At 41.9% G+C, this 14,828-nt stretch overlaps 1 protein-coding gene across 4 annotated transcripts in view; it reads left to right on the top strand.

Moving 5' to 3' along the window:
- The window catches only part of Kat14 (lysine acetyltransferase 14), a 33,962-nt gene that overhangs the window by 3,785 nt on the left and 15,349 nt on the right, over positions 1–14,828 (top strand). For all 4 annotated transcript variants that reach the window (XM_010634149.3, XM_033761161.1, XM_010634150.3 and 1 more), the window contains 2 exons: positions 1,221–1,342; positions 13,381–13,562. In XM_010634149.3, the coding sequence (XP_010632451.1) occupies positions 1,221–1,342; positions 13,381–13,562 (304 nt within the window). The remainder of the gene's footprint in view (positions 1–1,220; positions 1,343–13,380; positions 13,563–14,828) is intronic.

Raw genomic sequence — 14,828 nt, 5'->3', positions numbered from 1 at the left:
ATACCAAGGTCTGTAGCTCTAAGAGATGAATTATGCATAACTGTTTGGTTTTTTATGGGGTTTTTGTTTTACCTTGTGCTGGGGATCAAGCCCAGCCCTGGTACTCTGTGGGAGAGGCGCCCCTCCCCAGGGTTGTGGTCAAGCAGCAAATACTAAGTGCACATAGCAGGCTGTGGCCCTGGGCTCAGGCAGCTGACATTGGTCACATTTTAGAGAGCAGGTACATGTGGTGATTACCCATAGCACATTTTGCCTTGAAGAACATAAACAGTATTTTAGATTATGCTGTTTTTACCAATTTAATGGTGTTCTTTGTAAATTGTAGTGGCTGTGGCAGCCCCTACTATTATCCTAATTATTAGAACATTATCAGTGCTTTGTTAGATCTCATGAAATCTGTCAGTGGTAAATATAAGAAGTCTTTTATTTTTTATTTTATTCATTCATTCATTTATATATTTACTTATTTATTTTTTTGTTTTTTGAGGCAGGCTTTCACTATGTAGTTGAGACCGACCTGGAACTCACTATGTAGCCCAGGCTGGTCTCGAACTCACAGTGATCCTCCTGCCTCAGCCTCCTGAGTTCTGGGATTACAGGTGTGGGCCACCACACCCAGCAGAATTATTTCTTGGTGGATTTCAAGTGGCTTTTTACTTTGTTCTTTTTGTGTCTTTAGAGTCTTTTACATTGAGCACGTGTTATTTATATTTCTGGAAATCACCTCCGCATTTAGGGCCGCAGACCCTTACCTATGAAGAGCAGCAATGCTGACCTAGGTTGGGTGTTGGATCCCTGAGCCCAGTGTGAGGGCTGAGCAGCCCAACCTTTTCATTCCCTGTTCATTCCGTGTGCATGGGTGAATTTCAGAATCCTAAATAGAGAGTGGGTAGCGCCTCAATGGGAGGATGCAGCTGGGCTGAGCACCCTTCCCCTAGGGCCGTGTGGTATGTGGGGGGGGGTTGGAGGTGAAGCCTGTGTCTGCCCTCTGTCACGATGTCCCTCAGCCACATAACGGGCCTTCAGGTGTGATGGAGGACCTGCACAGAACCAAGCAGGGGAATGTGGATCACAAGCACAGCACGGGAACAGCCATGCACCCAAAGTCCTGGTCCCCCAGCCTCGCCATGCCTGCCTGGACTTTAAGACAACACAGAGCCCTGCCCCCCAAAACCTCATCCCTCCTCAGTGTCCCCCAGCCTGGTCTGTCTGTGTTGCAGGTCGTCATGTTGGCCATGTACAACTTGTCCCTGGAAGGTAGTGGGCGTCAGGGCTACTTCCGGTGGAAAGAGGACATCTGTGCCTTCATTGAGAAGCACTGGGCCTTCTTGCTGGGGAACAGGTAACGTGGTCTGTGCAGAGCTTACACCTATAGGGAGAGGAGCAGAGTGCAGGGGTTGTGACAGCCCAGTGCAGCCCTGATAGAGATTTGGAGCTTTACTTGGGACAGTCACAAAGAATTGTGAATTCCATGATTTTTTTTTTTAACTTTTGTTTTTTGAGACAGGTCTCATTGTATGGTCCAGGCTGGCCTGGAAGTCAGGGTGACCCTTCTGCCTTGGCCTCCAAGTGCTGGGATTACAGGTGTGTCCACGATGCCTGACTCTTCTTTACTGTTTTTTTCCCCAGTACTGGGGATTGGACTTTGTGTTTATCAGGCAGGCTCAGCACCATTGAGGTACATCCCCAGCCCTCTTCTTTACTCTTTTAGGTTTAAAAAGATACATTTTAAATATACATAATGATAACATTCATCATAGGGGATTTGTACCTGTACATATCTTGCTGCTTTTTTTTGTTTTTTGGTACTGGGGATCAAACGTGAGACCTTGTGCCTGTGAGGCAGGCAGCGGAAACACTGTGCTATCCTCAGCCTCTCTTGCTTCTTTCTTTTTGTCCCGTTCCCCTCCCCTCCCTTTGATCTCTCATCTCCTTATTTATAAAAGTTTTGTTTCTATTTTTTTCCTCTAGTCTCCTTTTTTTTCTTCCCCCCTCCCCTGTCTCTTGTTCCCCTTCTCATTTGAACATTTTCTTCCCATTTCCCAATATCTGTTATAGATTTTGGTCCTTATTTCCACTTTTAGTTTCTCACACCAGAAAAAAATGTGGTATTTAAATGTGTGGGGGCCAGGGATATAACTCAGTGGCACCATACCTGCCTCACAAGCTCAAGGTCCTGAGTTCAATCCCCGGTACCAAGAAAAAAAAAGTGTGTCCGATTTATTTCACTTATTAGTATGGTCTTAAGGTGCATCCATTTATCTATAAATGTCTCGAGTGTGTTCTTTTTTTTAAGCGTATTCTTTATGGCAGAGTAGTACTGCATTGTATTAAAAAAAGACTCACATCTTTATTCATCAGTTGATAGGCATTTGGGCTGTTGTCAAGATTTAGCTATTACAAACTGCCGATGTTAACATGGGTGTGCATATCTCGCTGTGATATGAAGCTTTTAATTCTTTTGAGAAGATACCAAGAAGGGGAATAGCTGGGAACCTGGTTTTGAGGAATCTACACACTGATTTCCACGGTGGTTGCATCAGTCTGTACTCCCAACAATATCGAAGAAGGTTGAAGAAGGTTCCTTTTCCCACAGCCCCACCAGCATTTGTCATTGGCTGATTTCTTGATGACAGCCATTCATGAGATGGAATCTCAGTGTCATTTTAATTTGTATCTTTTGAAATGACCAGTGATGTTGAACATTTTTTCGTGTATTTATTTACTGTTTCTACTTCTTCATCTGAAAAGTATCTGTTCATTCCAAATGCCCAGGTAAATTTGGGGGGTCTGGCCGGGCATGGTGGCTCACACCTTTAATCCCAGCACTTGGGAGGCTGCGGCAGGAGGATGGCTGTGAGTTTGAGACCAGCCTGGGCTACATAGTGAGTTCCAGGTCAGTCTCAACTACATAGTGAGACCCTGTCTCAAAAAACAAAACAAAATTTGGGGGGCCTGATTTTTTTTAGTTCTTTATATACTCTAGATAGTAGTCATTTGTCTGAGGAACAGCTGGCAAAATTTTTTCCCATACTGAGTTGTCTGTTCATTCTGTCAATGGTTTGTCTTGCTGTACAAAAGCTTTTTAATAAGATGAGGTCCTAGTTTTTGATTCTTTGTGATAGTTCCTGTGTGATTAGGGTTTTGTTCATAAAGTCTTTGCCTACACAGATGTCTTCAAGAGTTCTACCTGTTCTGTCTTCTAGCAGATTTAGGTGTTACTGTTTTAATATTTAGACCTTTGATCCATTTTGTATTAATTTTTTTTTTTTTTTTTTTTTTTTTTTTTTTTTTGTACTGGGTATGGAACTCAGGACCTTGCACTTGCAAGGCAGAAATGGTACCACTGAGCTCAGTCCCTGGCCCTGATCCATTTTGATTTTAGTTTAGTACATGGGTCCAGTTTTAATCTTTAGCAGGTGGACAGCCAGTTTTTCCAGCATCATTTATTAAAGAGGCTGTCTTTCTTCCAGTGAAGGTATTTGGCTTCTTTGTCAAAGATAAGGTGACTGAGTGTATTTGGAGTTGTTTCTGCTTCTAATCTATTCCATTGATCCTTAGGTCTGTTTTTTTTTCCAGTACCATGCTGTTTTTATTATAGCAGCTATGTAGTATAATTTCAAGTCAGGTGATGCCCCCTGCCTAACCTTTGTTGCCCAGGATTGCTTTTGCTATTCTAGGTCTCTTCTAGTTCCAAATGAATTTTAGGATTGTTTTTTCTAATCTGTGAGATATGCTATTGGTATTTTGATCAGGATTGCATTAAATCTATATAACAATTTTGGGAGTATGGTCATTTTCACTATGTTGGTCTGTCTTTCTTTTTTTTTTTTTTCTTTTTTGGTACTGGGGATCAAACTCGTGACCTTGCACTTGTGAGGCAGGTGGCAGAACCACTGATCTAAATCCCTGGCCCTCTGTTGTTTGGTCTTACCCAGGAATAAGGGATATCTTTCCTTTTTGTTGTTGTTGTTGTTTTTTGAGACAGGGTCTCACTTTGTAGTTGAGACTGACCTGGAACTCAACTATGTAGCCCAGGCTGGTCTTGAACTCACAGCAATTCTCCTACCTCAGTCTCCTGAGTGCTGTCATTATAGGCGTGTGACACCACACCATGCTCTCCGTTTTTCTGATACCCTCTTTTATCTCTTTTTTCAGAGTACTGTAGTTTTCAGTGTAAAAGTCTTACTTTCTTCATTAGATTGATTCCTAGGTATTTCATTTTTTCGGATGCTATTGTGAAAGGTGTTGTCTCCCTAATTTCTCAGGGAGTTTATTTGTATACAGGATTGCTATTGATTTTTTTTTTCATTAAATTTATTGGTACTTTTTAGGTATGCAATAAAGTAACATTCATCATTGGGATCTTGTACCTTTACCTGATGTATCTTGGTTCTTTTTTTTTTTTTTTTTTTTTTTTTTTTTTTTGTGGTACCGGGGATCAAACTAGGGTCCTTGCCCTTGCGAGGCAGGCCACCAAACCGCTGAGCTAAATCCTCGGGCCCTGTCTTGGTTCTTATTTTTTCCCCATTCTCCTGCCCGGCCTTCACCTCCCCTCCAACCTTCCCTATTTACAAAGACTTTGTTTCTACTTTTTCCTTTTCTCATATTTTTCTTTTCCCTTCTTTCTTTTTTTTTAGTTTATTGGTACTTTTTCTGTACACAGTACAGTTACATTCATTATTGGGATCTTGTACCTTTACATGACAAGTCTTGGTTCGCATTTTTTCCTCTCTTTTCCCGTCTTTACTTTCCCCTACCCTTCCCTACTCCCTTTTTTTTTTTTTTTTTGATTTTTTGAGACAGGGTCTCAAAGTATAGTACAGTTGAGACTGACCTGAAACTTACTATGTATCCCAGGCTGGTCTCGAACTCACAGCGATCCTCCAGCCTCAGCCTCCTGAGTGCTGGGATTACAGGCGTGCGCCACCACTCCCGGCCCCTACTCCTTTAGACATTTTCTTCATATTTCATATTATCAATTATACAATTTGAACTTTATTTACACTTTTAGTTTTTCAAACCAGAGAAGCTATTCGGTATTTACACATGTGTCCTATTTATTTTACTTAGGAGTATGGCCTCAATGTGCATCCATTTAGCTGTTAATGTCTGTAGTTTCTCATTATTTATGGCTGTGTAGTATTCTACTTTATAGAAAAACCACATCATCTTTATCCAGTCTCCAGTTGATGGGCAATTGGGCTGTTTCCAAGTTTTAGCTATTATAAACTGTGCTGCTATAAACATGGGTGTGCATATGTCACTGTGGTATGATTCTTTAATTCTAGGCATTTGTTTTTGGGTATTGGGAATAAAATTCGGGACCTTGTGTTTGTGAGGCAGGCAGCGGAACCACTGAGCTACATCCCCGGCCCGATTCTTTTAATTCTTTTGGAAAGATACCCAGCAGAGAGATAGTTGTTTCAAATGGAACCTCTAATCATAGTTGTTTGAGGTATTTCCATACTGATTTCTACAGTGGTTGCACCAGTCTGCCCTCCTACCAACAATGGAGAGGGTTCCTTTCTCCCCACAATGTTGTCAGAACTTGTTACTGATTGATTTCTTGATAGCAGCTATTCTTTCTGGAGTGAGGTGAAATCTCAATGTTGCTTTCATCTGGATCTCTTAAATGACCAGTGATATTGAACATTTTTTCATATATTTATTTGCTGCTTTTATTTGTCTGAGAAATGTCTGTTTATTTCAGAAGCTCGTTTTTGAATTGGGTCTTTATATTTGGGGGGGTCTGGTTTTATTTTTAGTTCTTTATATATTCTAGAATAGCTGGTAAAAATTTTTGTCCACATTGTAGGTTGTCTCTTAGCTCTGTTGGTGGTTTTTCATGCAGTGCAGAAGCTTTTTAACAAGATGAGATCCCAGTTTTTGATTCTTTGTGTTAGTTCCTGTGCTAATGAGGATTTGTTCATAAAGTCTTTTCCTGTGCCAGTGTCTTTGAGAATTCTACCTATCTTCCTGCAAGTTTAGTGTTTCTGTTTTAATATTTAGATCTTTAATCCACTTGGGTTTTAGTTTAGTGCATGGTGAAAGACAGGGATCTAGTTTTAATTTTTGGCAGGTTGAAATCTAGTTTTTCCAACACCATATACTGAAGAGGCTGTCTTTCCTGCAGTGAAGATAGTGCTATTGATTTTTGAACGTTGACTTTTTTTTTTTTGGTACCAGGGATTGAACTCGGGAACTTGTGCTTATGAGGCAGGTGGTGAAACCACTGAGCTAAATCCCCATCCCAAGTGTTGACTTTTTCTCCAGCTATGCTACTGAATTTGGTTATTAAATCTTTCTGTCTTGATGGAGTTTTTGGGGTGTTGAATGTAGACTATCATGTCATCTGTAAATAAGGATAATGTAACTTCTTCCTTTCCTATCCTAATTCCTTTTATTTCTTTGTTTTATCTGATTGCTCTGGAAAATGTTTCCAGAACTATATTGAATAAGAGTGGTGACAGTGAACATCCTTCTCTTGTTTCTGATTTTAGAATGAAAGCTTTCAGTTTGTGTCCATTTAGTATAATGTTGGCTGTTGGTTTGTCATAGATAACTTTTATCAGATTGAGATAAAGACCATCTATTCTAATTTTCTGTTGTTTTTATAATGAATGGGTGTTGGGCTCTGTGAAGAGCCTTTTCTGCATCTATTGAAAAGATCATGTGGTTTTTGTCTTTGGCTCTGTTAATACAGTGCATTACATTTATTGATTTGAGAATGTTGAACCATCCCTGGGTGAATCCTACTTGGTCATGGTTATATAACCTTCTTGATGGTTTTCTGTATTCTGTTTGCCAGTGTGTTATTGAGGATTTTTGCATCGATGTTCACTAGGGAGATTAGCCTGTAGTTTTTTTTTTTCTCTCTCTCTCTCTTTTTCCTCTTTTATCATATTCTTTCTCTTTTTTAAAATAAATTTTATTTTATTTTATCCCATTTCCCCCCTCAATTCCCTTCCCTTTCATTCTTGTTTTTAGTTGGATCCTTCTCTGGTTTTGCTATCAGGGTAATGCTTGCTTCTAGGAATGAATTTGGGAGTATTATTTCCCTTTCAGTTTCATTAAAAAGTTTAAGAAGTAGCTGGGGATTTAGCTCAGTGGTTCCGGTGCCTGCCTCTCAAGCACAAGGACCTGAGGTAAATTAGCAGAGTAATATTTCCCTGCCAGCCTGATCAGATTAGAGGTTGTTTTAGCGCTGAAATAAGTCACTTTAAGCTTTCATTGACTTGAGGGTTTGTGTTGAGAAGTCTGCTGTGATTCTGATGGGCTTTCCTTTATAGGTGATGGTTTCTTTTTTCTAACAGCTTTTGATATTCTGTTCTTGTGTTGGATTTCTGGAATATTGCCTATTATATGCATTGGTAAAGATTTTTTTTTTGATGCTTGCTAATTGGAGTTCTATATGTCTCATTTATCTATATGTGAAATTCTTTTTCCCTATTTGTGAAATTTTCTGCCATTACTTCTGTGAACAGGTTTTTTGTCATTTGTGCTACTTCCTGATTTTTCATTGACTCCAATGTTATGTTTGTCTTCTTTGTATCATCTAGCAGCTGTTGGATTGATTTTTCATGGTCCCTTGCTATTCTTAAGAAATCTTTCTTTTCATGATCACTAACCACAATCCTGTCTGTTATAGCTGATACTGTGTCCTCATACTGGCTCATTCTACTGGGAATACTTTCAATGGAATTTTTAATCTCCTAGATAACTGTTTGAGTCTGTTTCATGGATTTCATTTCTTTCCTATGTTGGGCATTCATGGTTTCTATCATTTTCCTAAGCTCCTCTTGTTATTTTTTTTTTTCTGGCGGGGGGGATACCAGGGATCAAACTCGAGACCTTGTGCTTGTGAAGGCAGGCAGCAGCACCACTCAGCGAAATCCCCAGTCCTCCTCTGTTTTATCTGTTGTTCTGGAGTTACTAACCATGACTTTCACTATGGTCATCATCTTTGTAGTTATCTGAGAAGCTATTTTTGATTTGATTTTTTTCTAGAGCCTCATTTATCTGCTTTGTTACTTCTGCTGTTATCACTTCAGAGAGTCCAGATCAGTGGTTATGAATTGTTCCACCTCATTGCCCCCTGGGTATGCCTTTGGTAAGCTGGAAGTTTAGGATTGCATCTTGCTTCCATGTCGTCTCATCTTTGTTTTCTTTTTTGTATTTAATTCCTGAGTTGATGCTTGTAAATTGCATATGGCGTGTAGCTGTGTTGCTAGTATTTAGACCCTTCGGGAAATGACTACTGCTCAGAGATGTCTTCCAGGTGTAGCTGGCTTTGGGGTCTGTTGTGAGATCCTAGCTCTTCCCTTTACTGGATGAAAAGTTGCTGCCTATTTGCCCTAGTTCCTGGTTCTTTGACATTGGCCTGTACTATTTGTTTATGCCCCTCAGGCAATCTCAGTCTTGGCATACTAGGAATAAAAACTCATTGGAACAGTTATGTCACCTTGGCTACAGTAGTACAATCAGCAATAACAATAGCATCAAACACAGTTTAGAAAATGACAAAATGCTAACTACTTTTTTAAAACTTTTGGTACTGGGGCTTGAACTCAGGACCTGTACTTGCAAGACAGGCAGCAGCAGCACCACTGAGCTAAATCCCCAGCCTGATCTGGTAACTATTAATTTGCCACCTTTACTTATATGAACTAGATTTGTGGTTATGTAACCAAATCTAAAACAAACTAGAAAATCGTATACAGTAAATATGCCCTCAGTGTGGTAATTTTACCCTTAGGGGAGAAAATTTAAAAGTGGTTGGGGAAGAGAATAGAAGCAAGGATGGAGAACAAAGGAAGATTATGCAACCTTTGGGAAACTGATGAAGAAGACAGGAGAGAAAGAGAAGGAAGAAATGAACAAAAAAATAGAGGCAAAACATATAAAAACAAGAGTAATCAAGAAAAAACAAGAAAAAAGAAAAGAACATTTTAAAAAGAGCCTACTTCAATGCATGTTTCTGTTGTCACTGGTAGACAAAGTGGGTGGACAGAGTCCAGATTTGTGTTGATTACTCCCAACAAGCCTGCCATAGATTTACGGTGGAGTAATGGATAATCCCCCCAAGCCTGCATCTTTTTTTTGTTTTGTTTTGTTTTTTGGTACTGGGGATTGAATTTAAGACCTCTCACTTGCCAGTGCCACTGAGCTAAATCCCTGGCCCAAGGCTGCATCTTTAGTTCTGGAGTTCAGACTTGTTTCTGTCTGTAAGGCTGGAACCCATTTTATTCAGCCTGCAACATCCTGTCTACCTTCTGTGGGCTTGACTTGGCTCCTTGACCCCTCAGTTCTGCCTCACCCTCATAGAGTCAGCCTATAGCTGATCTGAGTTCTGAGTTCATTTGGCCCTGCTCCAAGATGGCTATTGGCGCCCTCTTGCAGGATGTGTGAACCTAAATAATTCACCAATCATTGCAGCCCACTCTGTACACTGCTCTGTTCCACTGATGCATTTCTCTGTGGATGCCTCTGTGGTTACCAGTAGTCATTGTGCATCTGCAGGTTCTAGCCACCCTTCCCACAGAGTGAGTCAGGGCTCAGGGAGAAAGTGCCACTTGCCACCTCCTTCTTCATTGAAGTCTGTCTCCCTGTTCTCCCTGTGGGGTTCAGTTCTCACTTCAGATTCTTGTTGGGTCCCAGGGATCCACATCCCTCCTCCTTCTCTTTCTTATGTTGCTATATTCCAGTGTCTGGACACCAAATGTCAGAGGGGCTGTTTCTCTGCTATCTACCACTCTGTCATCTTCCCAGAAGTCCTCAGGTTTACAAAACTTGATGAAAAATTAGAATGGAAGTTCATACTATAAAATTGTGGGTTTTCATAATTTTCTACTTCCAGAGGAAAGTATTGGTTGTTTATCTGAACATGTTTTTGTTTTTGTTTTTTTGTACCAGAGATCAAACTCAGGACCTTGGGCTTGTGAGGCAGGCAATAGCACCACTGAGCTAAATCCCCAGCTCAGTGATTTTTTTTGAGATAGGATCTTGCTATATAGTTCAGGTAGGCCTTGAACTCACTATGTAGCCCAGGCTGGTCTTAAACTTGTGACATTACTCCTGTCTCAGCCTCTTAAGTGCTGAAATTATAAGTGTGCACCACTGTGCCCATCCCAAGAGCGTAATGTTATTGAAGAGAGTCATACAGTGTTTAAAAAAAATTGAGAGTGATTAAGTGGAACCACCCAAGTGGTGGGTAGGTAAGCTATTGATTTGAATTGCATTCTTTGAAAGTCAGTCAGAGAAGAAAAGGTAATGGATGTTGTTGAAGGCACTGGTTTTCAAGGGAATAGATTTAATACAGGCCACATAATTTGTAGGATTATTTTATAATAGTCACTGAAACATTAAATGCAGAGGAGTGCAAGAGATCTAGCTGCACCATAGAGACCCAAAGAATCCTGCTGAGGGCCTGGATTCCATAGCAGTGGCCCACACAGGTCCAGCTGAAGGCCTAAGAGTCCAAGGCAATGTCCTCCATGAGTCCAGCCAGAGGCCTAGAGCCTAGGACAATGTCTCATGCTTCTCTGTATTGAGGATCTGCCCCCAGATGGCCCAAAGGTGGATGGTAGAAGCTAGAAAGCCTGCACCAGTAGGGTGTAGTATTTGTGCCATGAGGCTGATGGATCTACACTGAAGCCAGGAAGTGACACTCATGGCAAAGATTAGAGATCCCCTCATGAGAACAGCAGCAACAGTGAGGTCCTGGGCTCCTCTGATGAGAAGAGCCAAGTTTGCATCAGGAAAACCAGCACTGGCAAGCCAAGGATCTTCCCCTCCCAATTCTCTTTTTATGCTGCTGGCAACAATCCTCATGGATCTTCCACACCCAGACCGTGCTGATTCAGTTCATCTGCGTGTTCCAAGTTAACCATTGGTTAATCCACCACAGGCACCCATTTAGATTGCTCTTAATTCATGGAGTCTCTTTGTTCTTATTACCTCTGCAAGGTCATCTCTCTGTCTTTGTTTTTTCCTTCAGTCCTGGGGATCCAAACCTGAGCCCTGGGTCTTCCAGGCAAGCACTCTCCATTGAGCTTTGTCCTTATCTCCACTCCCCCTCTGTTTTTAAAGCAAGGTCTCTTTAAGTTGCTCAGACTAGTTTTGAATTGACAGTCCTACTTAGCATAGTGGCACACCCTTGTATTACCAGCACTTAGGAGGCTGAGGCAAGAGGATTATCATGAGTGCAGGGCAGTCTGCATTACATAGGGAGACTATCTCAAAAGTAAGAATATTTGATCCCTGGTACCAAAATTAAATAAATAAATAGAATAAATGAATGAATTTGCAGCCTTTGGAGTAGCTGGGATTACAGATGCGTGCCACTCTTCTGGCTGTGAATACGCTTAGTGTTCTGGTGTTGGTGGGGAGCAGAGTGACACTGTTACTGTGTCTGCAGCTCCCTGTGATGACTGTGGTTGTGCTCAGTTTCGCTGCTGAGTGCTTGGCCCTTCAGAGACTTGGGATGCAGACCCTGAGACCTCACATGAAAGCTTCTGCAAACTAGACAGCTTGTGTTACCTCGGGGGGTTGTGAGCTGCTGCGCCCTGATGAGTCCTGTGAGCATCTGAGTGTTAGCTTATGTCCTGCATGCCTGTATGTGACCCTAAACCTTGCAGAATGTGCCCAGTGCAGATGCCAGAGGTTTGGTTCCTTTGGGGGTGAACAGGGAGCTGTGCTCATGCGCTCGGAACTCTGTGCCGGGAAGTGGGACAAAGGCTGTCCTCTGAAGGCGCTGTGTGGAGTAGAATCAGCTCAGGTTGCTTACTGCAGGGCTTCTTGTTTTTGGTACCAGGGATCAAACTTGGGCCCTTGTGACTGCAAGGCAGGCGGTGGAACCACTGAGCCAAATCTTGGCTGCAGGGCTTCTTTTACATGCATACATACATACATACATTTATTGGCTTTTTTTTTTGGTATCTGGGATTGAACGCAGGACCTTGCAGTTTGCGAGGCAGGTCTGGTGCCACTGGGCTACATCCCTAGCCCTTATTGGCTTCTTTTGAGACAGGCTCTTTGTGATTCAGGCTGGCCTTGAACTCCAAGCGATCCTGCCTCAGCCTCCTTGCTGCTGGGATTATGGGCATGTTCTGCACATGCCTGGATATTTTAGCTATTGTTTTTCAGTGGTGCTGAGAAAAGCTGTGACACCATGACTGACTCTTTGTTATGGGGAAATGGAATTTGTCTTAGTTCAATGCTTTCCCCCTATTAATGAGTTTACTATGCCCTATTTTTAAGGGATAAGAAAGGGGAAAACTGGTAAATTTAGATCTTGGGAGGTTTTCCTGATCTCTAAGTGCTGTTCTAAGACGCTGGACTTTTAATTGAATTACCTTTTTTTTGGGGTTTTTTTTTGAGACAGAGTCTCACCGTGTAGTTGAGACTGACCTGGAACTCACTATGTTGCCCAGGCTGGTCTCGAACTCACAGTGATCCTCCTGGAGCCTCAGCCTCCTGAGTGCTGGGATTACAGGCGTGTGCCACCATGCCCGATGAATTACCTGTTTTTAAGTATATCGCCAGAATGTTAGTAGAAGTTGTTCAGCTGTTTTGTTGTTTTATTTATTTATTTGGTACCAGGGATTGAATTCGGGTCCTTGTGCTTGTGAAGCAGGCTGCAGAACCACTGAGCTAAATTCCCGGCCCCTCAGCTGTTTTGTTTGTCTGTTTCTAGAGCATGTTTTGAGAACAAAGACTTTATGCTGTTTTTGTTTTCATCTGTCCAACCAAAGCTGCTCATGATTTTCCAGTGTAACCATTAAACTAGTGATTTTTGCTATATTGATATAAGACCTGCATTATTTCCTTTATCTTTCTATTTAAGCAAGCCACTTGAAAAAAATCATTTAGAAAAGGATAAGTTTGGGTATGGTAATGCATACCTGTAATCTGGATCAGCACAGGGGAGACTGAGGCAGGAGGATCACTGTGATTTTGAGGCCAGCCCACAGTACATTGAGACCCTGTCTGAAAACAACCAAAAATGCTTTATTTCCTGAGAGCTGTGCTTACTTGATGTGTGAAAGCATCAGGAGGAAAATGAGCCCTTAGACTGCCACACTTATTGGGGGTATGGTGTAACGGGAAGCATTTAATGTGCTTTGCTTGAATTGCTTCATCTCACAATCCTGTGAGGTGAGTTCTGTTTCCCTGGTCCTGCTGATGAAGAAACTGAGGCAGAGCCAGGTTTTGAAACTAGGCAGACCCCAGGCCTCTCTTTGACCCTTTTGCTGTGTTCCTTCCACACTCTGGGTTGCTTGGTGTTCTCCAGCCTGCAAGTCAGGGAGGGCATTGTGTCTCGAGTGTCTGCACAGAGATGGATTGTATGCCAATCGCTTCTGCACTCCGGGGCTCTAGGAAGAAGACTTCCACTTGGTGGAGCACCGTGGCAGGCTGCCTGAGTGTGGGGAGCCCCATGTACTTCCGCTCAGGGGCGCAGGAGTTCGGGGAGCCAGGCTGGTGGAGACTAGTGCATAACAAGCCACCTACCCTGAAGCCAGAAGGGGAGAAGCTGTCCAGCTCCACACTGAAGGCCAAAGGTGAGGCTGTGGGAGGGAGGCTGCTGGGTGAGGTGGCCAGGGAGCTAGGGCCTGCCTTTGAGGAGCTGTTCCGGGTACTGAGTAAAACACATTTTGTCATTTCTTAATTAAATTACCAGGTTTACAAATTTCCTTTAGCATTTGAAAGGTTCAGCATTTTCTTTCTTTCTTTTTTTTTTTTTTTCTGTCTTGGTTTTTTTGAGACAGGGTCTCACTATGTAGTTGAGACTGACCTGGAACTCACTATGTAGCCTAGGCTGGTCTCGCACTCACAGTGATCCTCCTGCCTCAGCCTCCCGAATGCTGGGATTACAGGCATGTGCCACCATGCCTGGCAGGTTCAGCATTTTCAATCTGAATTTAAAAAAAAATATTATAGATATTTAATTTATTTTTTGGTTTTTTTGAGACACGTCTTGCTGTGCAGTTCAGGCTGCCCTTGAACTCACCAGGTACCCCAGGGTGGCAATTCTTCTGCCTCCCAGTGTCCCCAAGTGCTGGGATTATAGGTGTGTGCCACTATGTCTGGATCTATTACAGAAATTTTAAAACATTCAGGAGCAAAGGGTAATGAATAATGAAGTCCTGTGTGTAGTCACCTCCCTTCAACAGTCACCCTGGCCATCTCACTGGTCTAGATTCATGGTACTTTCCCCCAGCCTTCCATACCTCTCTACCCTAACATTGTTTAGACGTCTGTATAAACTGCTCACGCTGGCCTTGAACTTGCAGTCTTCCTGCCTCAGCCTCCTGAGTAGCTAGAATTTTTCTTAAATATTTTTCAGTAATTATCTTCAAAGAGAGAGATTCTTTTCTTTCTTAGAGCCTAATCATAATGCTATTTTACATTCTTAAAAAATCAGCAGAAAACATACTATTACACATTGATCTGATGTTTTTTCTAAAAAGTTTTCATTAAGCTGGGACTATAAGTCTATAGTCCCACCTACCTGGGAAATTGAAGACAGGAGGGTCAAGAGTTCAAGTCCACAGTCTGGGCAATTTGTCTGGATGCTGTCTCACTCCCAGAGTGCTGAGATTACAGATATACATCACTGCCCCTGGCAAGCTTTTACATTTTAAAAATACTTCACTGGAAAAACTAAAAAATAGTATTGAAAGGTATGAAGTTTGAAAGTCCCTGCTCCTGTTCCCTTCTGCAGGAGGGCCTGCTGTTAATCTCTTGTGAAGGCTTTTAGAGATTATCTTTGCATTTTTAAGCTTTTAGTTTTGTTTTAGAAAAAGCATTAAAAACCTCTTAATAGC

The sequence above is a fragment of the Fukomys damarensis genome, unplaced genomic scaffold, assembly GCF_012274545.1.
Source record: "Fukomys damarensis isolate Sample0158 unplaced genomic scaffold, DMR_v1.0_HiC HiC_scaffold_7, whole genome shotgun sequence".
NCBI lineage: Eukaryota > Metazoa > Chordata > Mammalia > Rodentia > Bathyergidae > Fukomys > Fukomys damarensis.
The sequence above is the reverse complement of the archived record's forward strand: the minus strand, read 5'-3'. Positions and strand labels throughout refer to the sequence as shown.